Raw genomic sequence first — 13,189 nt, 5'->3', positions numbered from 1 at the left:
ATCGTAAAACAAAACAAAACTCAACAGCAGCATTTCATTACACAGAGAATGTCCTGGTTAGTCTCATAGAGATGAAGATGGATGGTGCATCTCCAGTCCAATCACGAGTCAGCCTCAGCTGTCAATCATGATGTTTCACTCTGTTTTAATAGCATCACATAAGTAAATAAAACCAAACTTACCTGAAAATGTAACACTTCATATATAGTCTATGGTCAAAATAAGACCTCGCTCTGAGAGACTTTTTTCTTTTGCAGAAATATCACTGTTGGATATCTTCAAACTTGGCCAATTAAGCCAAACTATATTGTGAAAGGAAAATAAAATCTCCAAATGACCCTTCTCTCTGGGGAATGGGTCGCTGAAATTGCTTTCCAATTTCAGTTGACTTTGAGCTATACCAGAACAGGTAATGCCACTTTGAGGCTCTCTGATAATGAGACGGAAGTTTAATCAATACTTTATCAACCTCTCAGCTAGAGTAATAAATCTTGTTGGTGGGGCAGACGCTTTTCCCTGAGACAATTAAAAGTGGTTATCGCTATTACCTACAGCCGTCAGATAACTTAAATGGCAAGAGGGTCAGATAGCTTTTTTCACCATTAAGTTAACTGCGCCGTTCTGTCTAGGTGACTGATCCCTTAAGGCTGGTCTCACCCACACACCCACACATTCTGTAAGTATATTAGCCGGGGAGAGGTCACTGGATCGACATGAGAGACGGACCCTTTTATCGGCACTTACAGAGAACAGCGATATGTAATGACTCCCTTGATAGCAATAGCGAGAAGAGCGAAAGAAGGAGGACAAGGGGGAAACAGTGGTCATGCAAGCCTTGTGTCACAAGGATGCAATAAAAGTAGACGTAGTAGCAATTTCATAACATGAACTCCTGTATGCCTTTCACATATAAAGAACACAGCAGGCGATTGTTCAAGTCAGACGGAACAATATCCGCAAAATTCAAGTGAAGGGTTATGCCTGGGTAGAGCATGCAGGAAGCAGGACATGACAAATAAAAGATTTTCTGCAGAAAGGAATTTTTTGTTGGAGGCACATCAACACCAGCGTCGACCCTTATACCTAAAAGCTCTCGAATCTTGATGTCTGGGGTTGGCTCTTTTTCATACTGATATGATTTTTTTTTTTTCCAGTTTGACGTCTGGTATGTATTAGAAACATCATCAACTCGTCCACTCGCTTGCTGTGACTTTTCTGGACATTTAATTAGAGGGCTAGCAGGAAAAGTTCAGGAAAATGTGGTTGAATCACATACAGCCCCTCCAGAAAGGAAAATGTCCTTAAATCATCAGTTTGAAAAACTGCTTATGAGAGAGAATGAGGGACAGTGAGTAGTTTAACTGACAAAATTAACTGACCAATACAACCACTTTACTAAAAAAACAACGGGAGTTGAGTGGAATTACACCTCGTTTCACTTTGATGACACAAGGTTGTTGACTGCCCATGTTTACACTGAGCGAGAATTTGCTTCAGACTCCCATTTTCTCAACCATAGAGTGAGTCAGGGTCACTGTGATTCATACACAGTGTTTGATTTGACTAAAATTAAACGCTGAAGCACAAACTCAGCCAGTCTCAAACTTAAAGAGACAAAAGATAAACAAAACATTGGCAAATGAAGGAGTGTGTGTGTGTGTGTGTGTGTATGTACACATTGGCCATTCTTCAAAGTCCTTAGCTGATAATGACACAACAGGCACAAATAATGGCCTTGTGGTGCCAGACTGACCTGCGCTGAAAATGTGTTATCACACTCAGTATTGTTTTGCTCAATGCCTCAAAGGGTTGAGGGCTGATAAGGTGACAAGTCATGGTGGCGACAAAAAAATGCAGGTGACAGCACAATAAACAATGGCACCACCGTTTAAGTTTTTGTCTTCCATAAGAAAACAATTTCACGAACCACAAAAATGCTGATGCAAAGGCACAAAACACACCCTGGAATCCCCCACACAAATACACACATTAAAAAGGCTTTTTTAGTCCCATTCTTCGGAGGCAAATATATTTTTGTCAGCGAGTATGTGTGTGCGCACTCACACATGCATGCTTGTGGCACATTGTAATCCTCATGTGGTTTCACCTCCATGCCAGGGAGCCATTTGTCTTCATTATCATTATACGGCTAGAGGAAGCAGATCTGTTAGGGCTCATGGCAACAGTAATGCCTCTCTGTCTGAACATAAAAAACAACTTCACTACCTGGACGTTTGTCATGTCACCCCACCACAGAAACAGGAACATTAAGAGGGACATATAGTGCATTGTACCTCAATAAAGGCCCATTTCCAATAATCCAGAAAGACGGATGAAATTTTGACTGATGGCTGTGCTTACAGAGCTAAGTAAAGACTGTGCTTATGGAGCTCATTTGGTTTAATGTGGAATTTATAAGAAAAAATGCTAATGCCTTGAGCAAATCACATTCGCAATCCTGCCACTGAGCTTTTGTTTGGTAATAAATATGCCATTTCAGCATAGTTTCAAGTACAATGAACAGGGAAAAGCTTTTTCACCAGAAAGCACAGCACCCCTGGAAGCATGACAACGTTAACACTAACAAACTCGGACAGAGAACGGATTTTCCCGGCCCAATTATAGTTGAAAATCTCTTAAGAAACTCCTGGCTGAGCCTTGCAGAAAAATGATTGAGCTGGAATAGCTATGTAATCACAAGACCGACGTGTCACAAGTGATTAAATGCTCACCCATCTGATCAAAGTCTGATATTACTCCTGCGTCCCGATTCGCTCCCACACATTTTTAACCTCAAAACAACACCCATACAACTCCTCAGTCTGAGGACCACCATGTCCGCACCCAGACAGGGCCGCTGCGTCTTTACCAGAAACACACCTCAAGTTATAAAAACCCCAGAATAGAACTGCTATTTCACTAATCACCACTTCAAAACATGAATCCTGTATCAAGGCAAAAGCAGCCAGATTACTGCTAATTGCCTTCCAGCTGGCTGCAGACCACATCACAGGTAGGACACGCAACACCAAGACACGTCTGCATAGTTTCCCCTCTCTCTGTGTGATGTCCATTACATTTCTGACCACCACCAGAGCAATTCATTACCCTTACCATGCCCCTCACAATGCAACTCCATTGGTATGGAGATGGCAGTAGGAGAAAGGGTGAAGAAAAGCACATTAGTGAATTCCTAGCTGCAGGAAAATTGCCTCCACCAATTAGGGAAAAGGCTCCTTCTGTCTCGAAAAGGGTGAAGTGAATGGTCAAAGTGATGGAGGATGCTCAAAAACATCCAGGTGGATTGCAAAAACTCCGAACAGCTGTATTTTAGGGAAGGAATTTGACATTCAGACTTGCTGTCAAAAAGATTAAGGCATCTGTATAACAGGTGAACATACATATATATGCAAGAAAACAGGAAAGGAGGGTGGGACTGTGTGCACATGTGTCTATCTAGAGTGTTTTTGTGTATGTGCATGTTAAGTGCAAGGACAGGAGTCTCTCAGGCCTGTAATTACGCCCTGGTGGGAGTGAAGCAGATAACAGAGGCCTGAGGACATCAACGTCACAGCAAGGCTAGGCATGAAGAGGAGAGGAAAGAAGAGGAATAATAAAAGTGGGGGATAGAGCGCAACATGATACCTTATCAAGCACCGACACAGCTTTTTCATTTCCTACTTGATACTCATCTTAAGACCCCTACAACACGTAAGCATGCATACACACAAACAGACACACACAAAGCTCCTTAAGAAGAAAAGCCACACAACCCAGGCCACATAATCTGTTCTTTTACACCCACTATAATGATTCAATTAAACCCATGTAAAGCAATATTGATTCTCAGAACCATGACTTAACCAAGTTTTCTTACTCACATTAGGGCGGTAATCAGAGAACCACAGCTGGGTTTAACATCAGTCTTCCTGATAACTACTGGCAGAATTCTGCACATGCCACAAATACCCTAATACAGCAAGTGATGGGGCTTAAACTGGTCTGTACATGCAGCAAAGTCCCCTTCTTTTCCTCTTATATCCCTATTTCCTATTGGCCAGTATGAAACCACACCTACCTCTGGACATTACTACACTATAACTCTTGCTGGATGCATCAGTTTTCTATGTAATGCATAAGGCTGCAGGTAGCATTACTCCCATTATCAATTATTCACCAATAATAGTGCAGGTTATGAAATCAAGCACTTAATTTTTGGACTACATACAGTCAACAAGCGGCAGCAGAAAAGGCCCATTATGTTCCTAAAGCCAGTGGTGATGGTTTAAAATGTCTTGTTTTCTTCAATCAAAACTCCAAAATCCAAGGATACTCAGTTAAATCTCACAGAAGACTGAGAAAAAATGCAAATATTCACATTTGAGCAGCTGGAACCACTAAGTTTGAGGCTATTTTTTGATTGAAATGTATTAAAACACGATTGTGGATTCATCAACTAAACATTTCAGCTCTGCAAGCTCTGCATATTTTCTGTAACAGAGATATCTGCATGCATGTGACCACACTGGATGAAAAGTGCTCACTTCAGCTGAAACTAATGTACCAGTCGTTAGTTTCACCTACAACAAAAGATTAGAAATATGGACGTAAGAGGCCTTGGAAATTTTGTTTCTCTCAGCATTGAAGAGCTCTGTTGCTATGGGGACATGCTTTACACAGAGGGAGAAAAAGAAAGTTTGGAAACGTCCTTGAGGCCCACTATTCAAGAGTGGACTGTAATATGCTGAATCCCATTACAATATACAGCACATTCTTCTATGCTAAAGACTGGATCACAGCCAGCCGGTCTCAGCGGGCAGGGGTGCACCATAAGTTTGCTGCAGCTCAAATATTATGAAGATAAAGCCGAGTGCAGCAGATTTACTGTGGCTACACCAGTGGGTACTTTAAATATTCTTACAATAACTGCTGCTTGCATCAAGAGTTACAGTTCACCTGGATCCAAACTAGAAAATATTCTTTTTGGCGTATTTATGCATAACTGAAAATCACCTTAAATGAACAGCCTGTGCTAAAAAACACACCCCTTTATAACAGATGTTCTTTTCAGATAGCAAACCCATATCCATTAGGTACAGCCTGACCTTATATCTTTCAAATGAGCCAGTGCCATCAGAGGGAGGAAGCAGGCTTTCAGCATTGACAGGGGGAAGGACAGTGTCAGGGACCTTCCTTCATGGTATTGTCCAGACTACTGCTAATCCACCACTGAGGTGTCTCTCCCCATTTCTCTATACAAGTGTCTCTGAGTGGAAACAACAGAACATTTACAGGACTCACTTCAGGCTCCTGCACAGCAAGAGGACATTAGCATTTATAAGACCATGGTGGTCAATCCCCTATTCAAGAGACACAACCAACCTCCCATCCTTATGTGACCTTGCAGGAAGCAGCGGTGAAGCTCATGTTAAAGGAACATTTCAGTGAGTCACCTGTAATTGTTACCTCCACCAGGGATATTATGATTACACCCCTGTCTATTTGTTTGTTAGCGAGATTACACAGAAATTACTGGACAGATCGACACGAAACTTCCAGTACGGGGAAGGGAAGAATCCACTGAATTTTGGTGCAGACCAAGGGGTGGCTCCAAATGTGTTTTTTTCATTTTCTTCAAGAGATAGGGTGTTAGCCTTGATTGAGGCATGTGGTCTTTGAGCACTCTTGTAATTTGTTTGTTTGTCTGTTAGTTTGCAGCATTACACAAAAAATGCTGGACGGATTACCACAAAACTTGGTGGTTCAGGGAAAAGCCTTTAGAGTTTTGGAGATCCAGGTATTTCTTTCCCCCACTCTCTTTAACACGGCAGGATAAGGTGTTTTTTGACGTGTTCACCTATGACCCAGGGAATGATGCATGGATCTCAATGAAAAAAAAATCTGGCATATTTAGGGGACTGATTATTATGAGTGTGCGCAATTTAGTGCAGATCCAAATAAAGAAATCAAGATAAATGCAATTTCATGAGGATACCCTCTAAGTCCTGGTGGCGGGATGCGCGAGTTCCATTCTAGTCTGTTATTGTTCTCAAATGGAAATCAACAACCTAAAACGGCATGCTTCTTATAACTAATCAATCTTGAATGTGTTGTATGATACTATAATGATTACTTGACTCACTGGCCTGAACTCCACACTTTTTGAGCTGGGATGAGAGCAGTTGTTGAAAGAGTGCAGGAGCTTTAAGTGGCTCTCTCATCTTCTGCTGTTTATTGAAAAACAAAACACGTGCCTCAAAGTGGCCCCATTACAGAAGTGGGAGTCATTGAGCAGGGGCAGGGTGGAGAGGTGGGGGGAAACTTTAAAGTTCTTTTGAACAGATCTCCAGCAACATAACAGATTATTAATACAAATGATTTCATTTCTCACCATTGATATGATTGTTCTCGTTTTAGCTTCCCTATTCACAGAACAGTGCAGCTTGTTTTGTAAAAGATGTACTAACTTCTGCCCAACAACAAAAATCCGTGTGTGTGTGTGTGTGTGTGTGTGTAGTGCAGTGTGTCGCATGTTAAAAGATTTGATGACATGTTCCGGGTCTGGCTTTGAAACAAGTGGACTTGGAAGTTGTCTGTATGTTTGTTGTCTATAAGAATTAAGACCCGATAACAAGTAGACTGGTTGCTGTGGATCTGATGGAGTAAAATCCCCACACGTGGAGCAGGCTTTAAACACAGCACGAGAACCAGCCACACAAACAGGTAAACACGAGAATCAAAGTTCGCCTCAATGGTTCCGGAGCTCGGATGTTGTCTGAAGCCGGAGTGCGTTTTTAAAAAGTGTGAAACGCTGAGAGGATTAAATATGTATACGGTGCTAATTGACGATAGCGGTGTACTAACCTGGGATACTAAAGGAATAAGCGTCTGCTCCACCGAGCGAGTTTTGATTTCCAGACCGGAATCGAAGTTGCTGTTGCCGCACGGAGATGAAGCCATTCCCGCCGAGCTCTCTCTCTCTCTCTCCCCCGTCTGGCGCTCAGTGTTTCACGGTCACTACAACTCCGTTCACCCGGAGCCTGGTCCCTCTGTGACCGCAGAAGTGGTGAGGAGGACTCGCTGTTACGCACCGGGGGGTTCTCTCTCTCTCACTCGGTCACACGGTCGTTTATCGAGCGGCTTTAATTCACTCCGGCTCGGTGGCTGCGCCGCTGCGGCCGCTAATGTCCGTGTAGTTTACTCAACTACGACGGAGAGCGGACTGCAGCACACCACTGTGGGCAACCACACACACACACACACACACACACACACACACACACACACACTCTCTCTCTCTCTCTCTCTCTCTCTCTCTCTCTTTCACACACACATTCATGACTTCATTGATATGCATTGATTTCCTGCAGACTTAACCAGAACCTAACCCCAAATACTGTTCCCTAAATCTAAACTAAACAATAACCTAACTGTAACCTAATCCCAAATTAACATTAACCTAACCTTAACCTACGTTTTACCCTCACCTAATCCTAACCCTGGATTTAACCTCAACCTGAGTATAACCCTAACCTAACCCTGGCCTTAACCTAAACTTAATACATGTCTTCCCCTGCAAATTTAACGATTTACATTATGAGGACTTGATATTTGTCCCCACACAGAAGACAAGACCCCATAATTTGACTGTGTAAGATTTAGGTCCCACAACATGACACGCACACACATCGTAGTGTCTCCATGTCTTCTTTCTTTTTTTAGACATATCATTCACTGTTATTTCTTCACTTCCTGAGGCAGCAACCACAGAAAGAAGTTTAACCCAGCTGAACCTAAACATAACGTCTTCACCTTCACATTTTATGATTTACATTATGAGGACTTGATTTTTGTCCCTATAATGAAGACAAGTCCCCATAATGAAGACAAGTCCCCATAATATACCTGAACTACATGTTTTAACAGTTATCCTTAGTATGACCTTGCATTGACTTCCATTCGTAATGGACCTTATACCCAACCTTAACTATAACCAATTTATGACTAACCCAAACTGTAATCTAATGAATTCACCTCTTACCCCTGACTGTACTTCAGAAATTTATTTTCGCTTCATTAGGACTGGGCTTTGGTCCCATGAGGTCTACTGGCCCTAACAAGGTCAGTGTTTATACTGGAAAAGGTCCCAAACAGGTTTCACTGCAGGCTGCTCATGTGCAGCTCAGAGCTTAACCAAAGTGCAGTTCATCACACTGCACATGACAATCAGGATGATAACTGTCATTGAATGTGCTTCTTCTCTCACCTCCAGCAGGTATTACAAGTCAAAATAGTATCTTTAGAACCAAACACATTCAGATTAAGCAGTGTGTCAATCTATTCAAAGAAAAGAGGATTTTAAATAATTGATCATCCATTCCGTCCATGCAGATTTCAGAGGAGTGAGCATCCATTGCCCTCAAGAGATATAGGAGCAATGCTTCACTCGCTGCAGCCCAGCTCTGGTTTGATCCCTGAGACAAAGAAACCCATTTTATCCCCCGGAGTATGAGAATTCCCCATCATCCTCTCCAAATACACACCGGGTATGCCAATCAAAGCCGGCTGCTCTGAGCCACATGGGAAAGCTGCTGCGCTGACTGGAGTGAAGTGTTTATCCTAAAAAGTTGACTCTTACATTTTCTCTGTACTGAAGAAAGTTCTGACCATCTAAGGTGCTGCAGTTGACCCAGGGTCGAAATGGAGCAAGGGGCCTTTAAATACAAACCATTAACATACCTTCCAAGTTACCAAACCTACTTTTGCAAAACAGATCAACATCATTAATACAACAGATCTATCACTCTATGTGGATCTAAATGTTTGGATGTATGATTAACATATGATTTAGTTTTGTTGGTAGGATGACATTTCATTTTAAACAAGCTGGTAGGCTTACAGGCGAGGATGACTCACATGGATGTTATGATTAGACAGAATCATTCGAGGTCCACACATTCTACCTGTGTAGATTTGAACTGTTATCTGTGTTCAAGTGGTTTGTCACCATCAATTGTACATAATGAATCTTACTGACACTCAGAAATCGCACCCCTCCTTTTTTTGTGACCCAGTGACTTGGATCCGTCACACAGCTCCTGGATACTTTATTGTTGACTGGATAGGAGCCTGACCAAACTACTGCCAAATCCTCAAGTGGCTGCGGTAGCTATTTCCAACTTAACAACAGCCACTGGATGACAAGTGGTGAGAAACACTTCATATTACAAACACAGCTGATGGCTGAGAGCAGACATGGCTTATAAGCACTGAGGCCCTTTGCTGCCCTGCTTCATCATCAACTATGGTGGCTGGCTCCCTGTGTCAGCAGTTGAGACAATGGCTGTGTGTGCATGAGGGCAAATGTGTGTTTATGTTTGTGTGTGTGTGTGTGTGTGTGTGTGTGTGTGTGTCTGCCTGGCGCGCTCAGGCTCGCCCAGTATTTATTTAAAAGCCCAAAACTATGCTTTAGTTTAACCCTCCCTGTTTATACAGGTTTCACTCCAAAGTCACACACACACAATCACACGCACGTGCACACACACAGTGAGAAACACATGTATCCTCATACACAGACACATTTACTCTGCAGTCATTATGAAGGCATGCAAGCAGTTTGGCTTCCATGAGCGGATAGGGTTGTGTTCCACTTTGATGAATGGCTCTACTACTAGCTGGATAAAATCTGTGTTTTTTGTTAATCTACTCTGAGGCTCTTCTCTGAGCGATAAGATGATAACAAGCTCCACTCGGGCTACTTGCACTGTGCTGTATCAACCTATGTTGGCGGAAGTATTGTGGTCACAGCTGATAATGGAAGTAGGCAGAATAAGATAAGAAATAAGATCCATCCTGTAACTTTTCAGGGGGAAATAGTTTAGTTATCATCTAGACAAATAGCTTCCGATGCTCAAAGAAAGCACAGTGGTGTTGCAGGTTCTCACTGAGTTTGTCAGTGCCATACGCCAAGCTGTGACTCAGGCTTGTGTTTTCTTTTCTAAACACTATCTCATATTTAATATTTGCTTCTCTGCTTGTAATCTCTATCAGGCACATTGCATTTTATAAATTTGCCTGGAACTCCAAACAAGCAGGAAGTCCCTTTTGTGTCTGCTCATCTGCACGGTCCAAGGATATTACTCATTAAATAAAAAGATGCTTATGCATGGGGCGATTGTGTTTTGCTAACAGCTGCTACTGTCCCTCTCCTTGCTTTAGAAGTGCTGACTTGTCCTCCATCTCTCCCTCTCTCAGTGGATCATTCCTCCAGGCTGCACCGCTCCTGGGACAGGAACTGCTGAGCCTAAAGAGATAGTGATTCTGCACCGTAAAGGATATAGAATGAGTGCACTCAGTCAAATTTTCCCCGTATTTGATAAGCAGATTGAACATTTGGGATTTTCAAAGAAGGACTGTGGGGGAATGTTGAAGGATTTTCTTTCCTCTTGAATTTTAAAAAGGTAGAACATTTCCAGTTTGATAAAACAATTATGCCTAAATAAAAATGTTAGTTTCATATGACATGTTATGGTCATCATACATATTCTAAACAACATTCTGTTTTGTATTCTGATCATTTAATATCCCATGCTTTGTACATCTATATACAAATTTGCTTCCAGGGCAATAATAACCAGTCGGCCTGCTTGTCAGATGAACTTGTTTTAGAAGAGACATTTCTCTGAATATTCGTCCATGTGCGATTACCGTGGCCTTGACAGAGACCTGCAGCTGAACTGAACCTCTTAGCATGATACAGTGACCGGAGAGGCCTCTGGGAAGTAGAGGAGGTCAAACTGAGGTAAAACACCCTGGTTGGATGTTAAGCTGACTGCACAGTGTTTTCACACATTGACCCTGTATAGTTTTACAGTGTAAAGCCTCAGGAGATGTTAATAATGTTGGATAAGTTTAATCCTGACCGGTTTACAGATGTTTATGTCAGTGGGGATTCTCCTGAGGAAACATTACACCCCTTCCAAGGCAAATAGTACGCATAACAGAAGTAGAAACTGGATAGAACGGGACATTTAAAGTAAAGCCACAGAGCTAATAAAGGGCAAATCCTCAGACTGTCTTTTACCTCCCTCCTTCTGTGGACACCCTCAGGGACAAGGCTAATTTAATTCCACATAAACACAACCAGGCAACAACAACAACAAAAAAAGTGGCATGCAGACACCCAGACCAGTCATCTGTTGTTACATAATCACGGACACCTTGCTTGTACTCATTATCATTCTTTTTCCATCCAGCACTTCTTCACTGCGTCATTTGTAAGAAATGTTCCCTGCAGTTTAAAATACCAGAATATATTAACATGTAGTGATGTAATACATACATGGACACTTAATGCTTAGCTTTATTTTTCTGCCTTTGCATGTAAACCAAATATTTGTTCACTGCTAATTGTGAAATTGTATTAATGACCACCAAAGACGTAAACACGTATGTATACAACCTGTTGAGTTACTGCAGGTGTTTTTTCACCTAACTGGTGGGGGAATACATAAGGTATAACATATTTGTTTCCAAAGGTTGAGGTTTCCATAGTGCTATTAAAAATATACTCTAAAGTTCAACAAAGTTTTTTAAGACATATATCTTGATGAGAAAATCAACACAAATTATCAGTTTAAAATGAATATGATCGCCACTCTTCAACCTCAACATTTAAAATGAGTTATCACTCTTTATCTTGTTTTTTTAATTGTACTGAACTTGCATGCAACACCGAGCACTCACCAAGAAAATTATAATTTTTCTACACAACTCAGAGAAAGTGTCTGTTTTGTTTTTGTTCTCTGAGATCTTAAAAGTGTAATAGTATAATTATAGAGTCATTACACGCACTGTCTCAACCACAGTGTTAAACACAACCGTTTCCAGTGAGTGAGTCAGAAAATGGCATTGAATGAGAAAGACGCTGTAAACTCATGATGAATATTAAAGTATTAAGAGAAAAACACAAGGTCTCTCTCCATCATCCTACAAGCCCTTAAGTATTTCCATAAGTATGTCGTTCGTCATAGTGATTCACTGAATTACTATCCACTCTCCCAAGACGGCCTCAGATCTCCTCAGGCACAACATAAGGGGCAAAAAGATGAATGAATAAAACATCAAAACAATATTGAACACTTTTTAAAAATCTTTTATAAATCCTAGAGGGTGGGGCTATAGATTGGATTTTGACTTATGAACTGAATTAAATGGATGATAAATCCAAATGCAATTTAATCATTTCTGCTTTAATAGAAATAAAGATAAAAGTATATTAAATTAACACAACTTGAATGATAAACAAGTTAAGCAAACCCAGATTGATCTCTCTTATTTTCACTACACAAAAAAGTGTTTTCCTGTTATTATTGTGGTTAAAGAATCAGGTACTTTTAAAGAATGTGAATAGTGAGAGCATTAATCACGTGGTGCAAAGACATGTTCACAAAACATCTCACATTAAGCGTATCCGTCTTCTGTCCTGGAGATAATCGACAAGATCCATCTTAAATAAACCTCCTCTCTCCTGCAAGGACCTATTACATGTGATCCAATTAATTCTGCATTATCCAAGCAGGTACGGGCATTTCCCCACAAGAGCATGATGAATGCATCGTCAAAGAGGCACAGAGATAATAGTGATGTGGGGTTTTTTCACAGACGCAGCTGTTTGGCTCCATCCCAGCTATCTCCTCACTGCCTCTCTTGAGATGAGAGCCAAAGATGCGCGGGTGTGCTCCACAGAGAGGTCGTCTCGCCCTGCCAAGTCTGCTTGAATCCTGTCTCACTGAGGCAGAGTGAGCTGGGACAACAGCAGAGAGATGAACACCATCTATTTTCTGCCCGCATCTGTTTTTCCTTTGTCATGCACATATATATACCACAAGCCAAGCACAGAGGCAGCACCCAAAAAAGACCCAGGCAACCCTTCCTGTTCCTCTCCATCCCTTCTCATGTCCTCTCCGGCTCTACCCCGGTTTATCTTTGCAACATTGTCATTTATCATATTATCTCAAGGGCTCACAGATGCCACCACATTCTCCCCCCTGATCATGTCAAGTAGGTGCTTGGAAAGTCCTTGTGACAAACTGTTGCCTCAACCTTTAAAATACAAAAGGCCCAGGGGCTTTTTTTGTAACAAGCAAGGCTGTCTGGCTGGCAGCTCGCTCAGCTGCGACCACTCACC

The 13,189-nt window shown here is 41.7% G+C and overlaps 1 protein-coding gene and 1 long non-coding RNA gene across 2 annotated transcripts in view; one reads left to right on the top strand and one right to left on the bottom strand.

Annotated features, from left to right (window-relative positions):
- ctnnal1 (catenin (cadherin-associated protein), alpha-like 1) overlaps window positions 1-7,287 on the bottom strand; it is a 46,182-nt gene extending 38,895 nt beyond the window's left edge. The window contains exon 1 of the mRNA XM_020090885.2: window positions 6,865-7,287. Within this exon, the coding sequence (XP_019946444.1) occupies window positions 6,865-6,960 (96 nt within the window). The 5' untranslated portion in view covers window positions 6,961-7,287. The remainder of the gene's footprint in view (window positions 1-6,864) is intronic.
- LOC109631859 (uncharacterized) lies at window positions 6,526-11,773 on the top strand. Its single transcript, XR_002202879.2, has 3 exons — window positions 6,526-6,723; window positions 9,075-9,207; window positions 10,255-11,773. It is a non-coding gene; the product is annotated as an uncharacterized lncRNA (long non-coding RNA).
- Window positions 11,774-13,189: the final 1,416 nt, after the last annotated feature.

The sequence above is a fragment of the Paralichthys olivaceus genome, chromosome 20, assembly GCF_024713975.1.
Source record: "Paralichthys olivaceus isolate ysfri-2021 chromosome 20, ASM2471397v2, whole genome shotgun sequence".
NCBI lineage: Eukaryota > Metazoa > Chordata > Actinopteri > Pleuronectiformes > Paralichthyidae > Paralichthys > Paralichthys olivaceus.
This window is presented reverse-complemented; position numbering and strand designations above follow the sequence as displayed.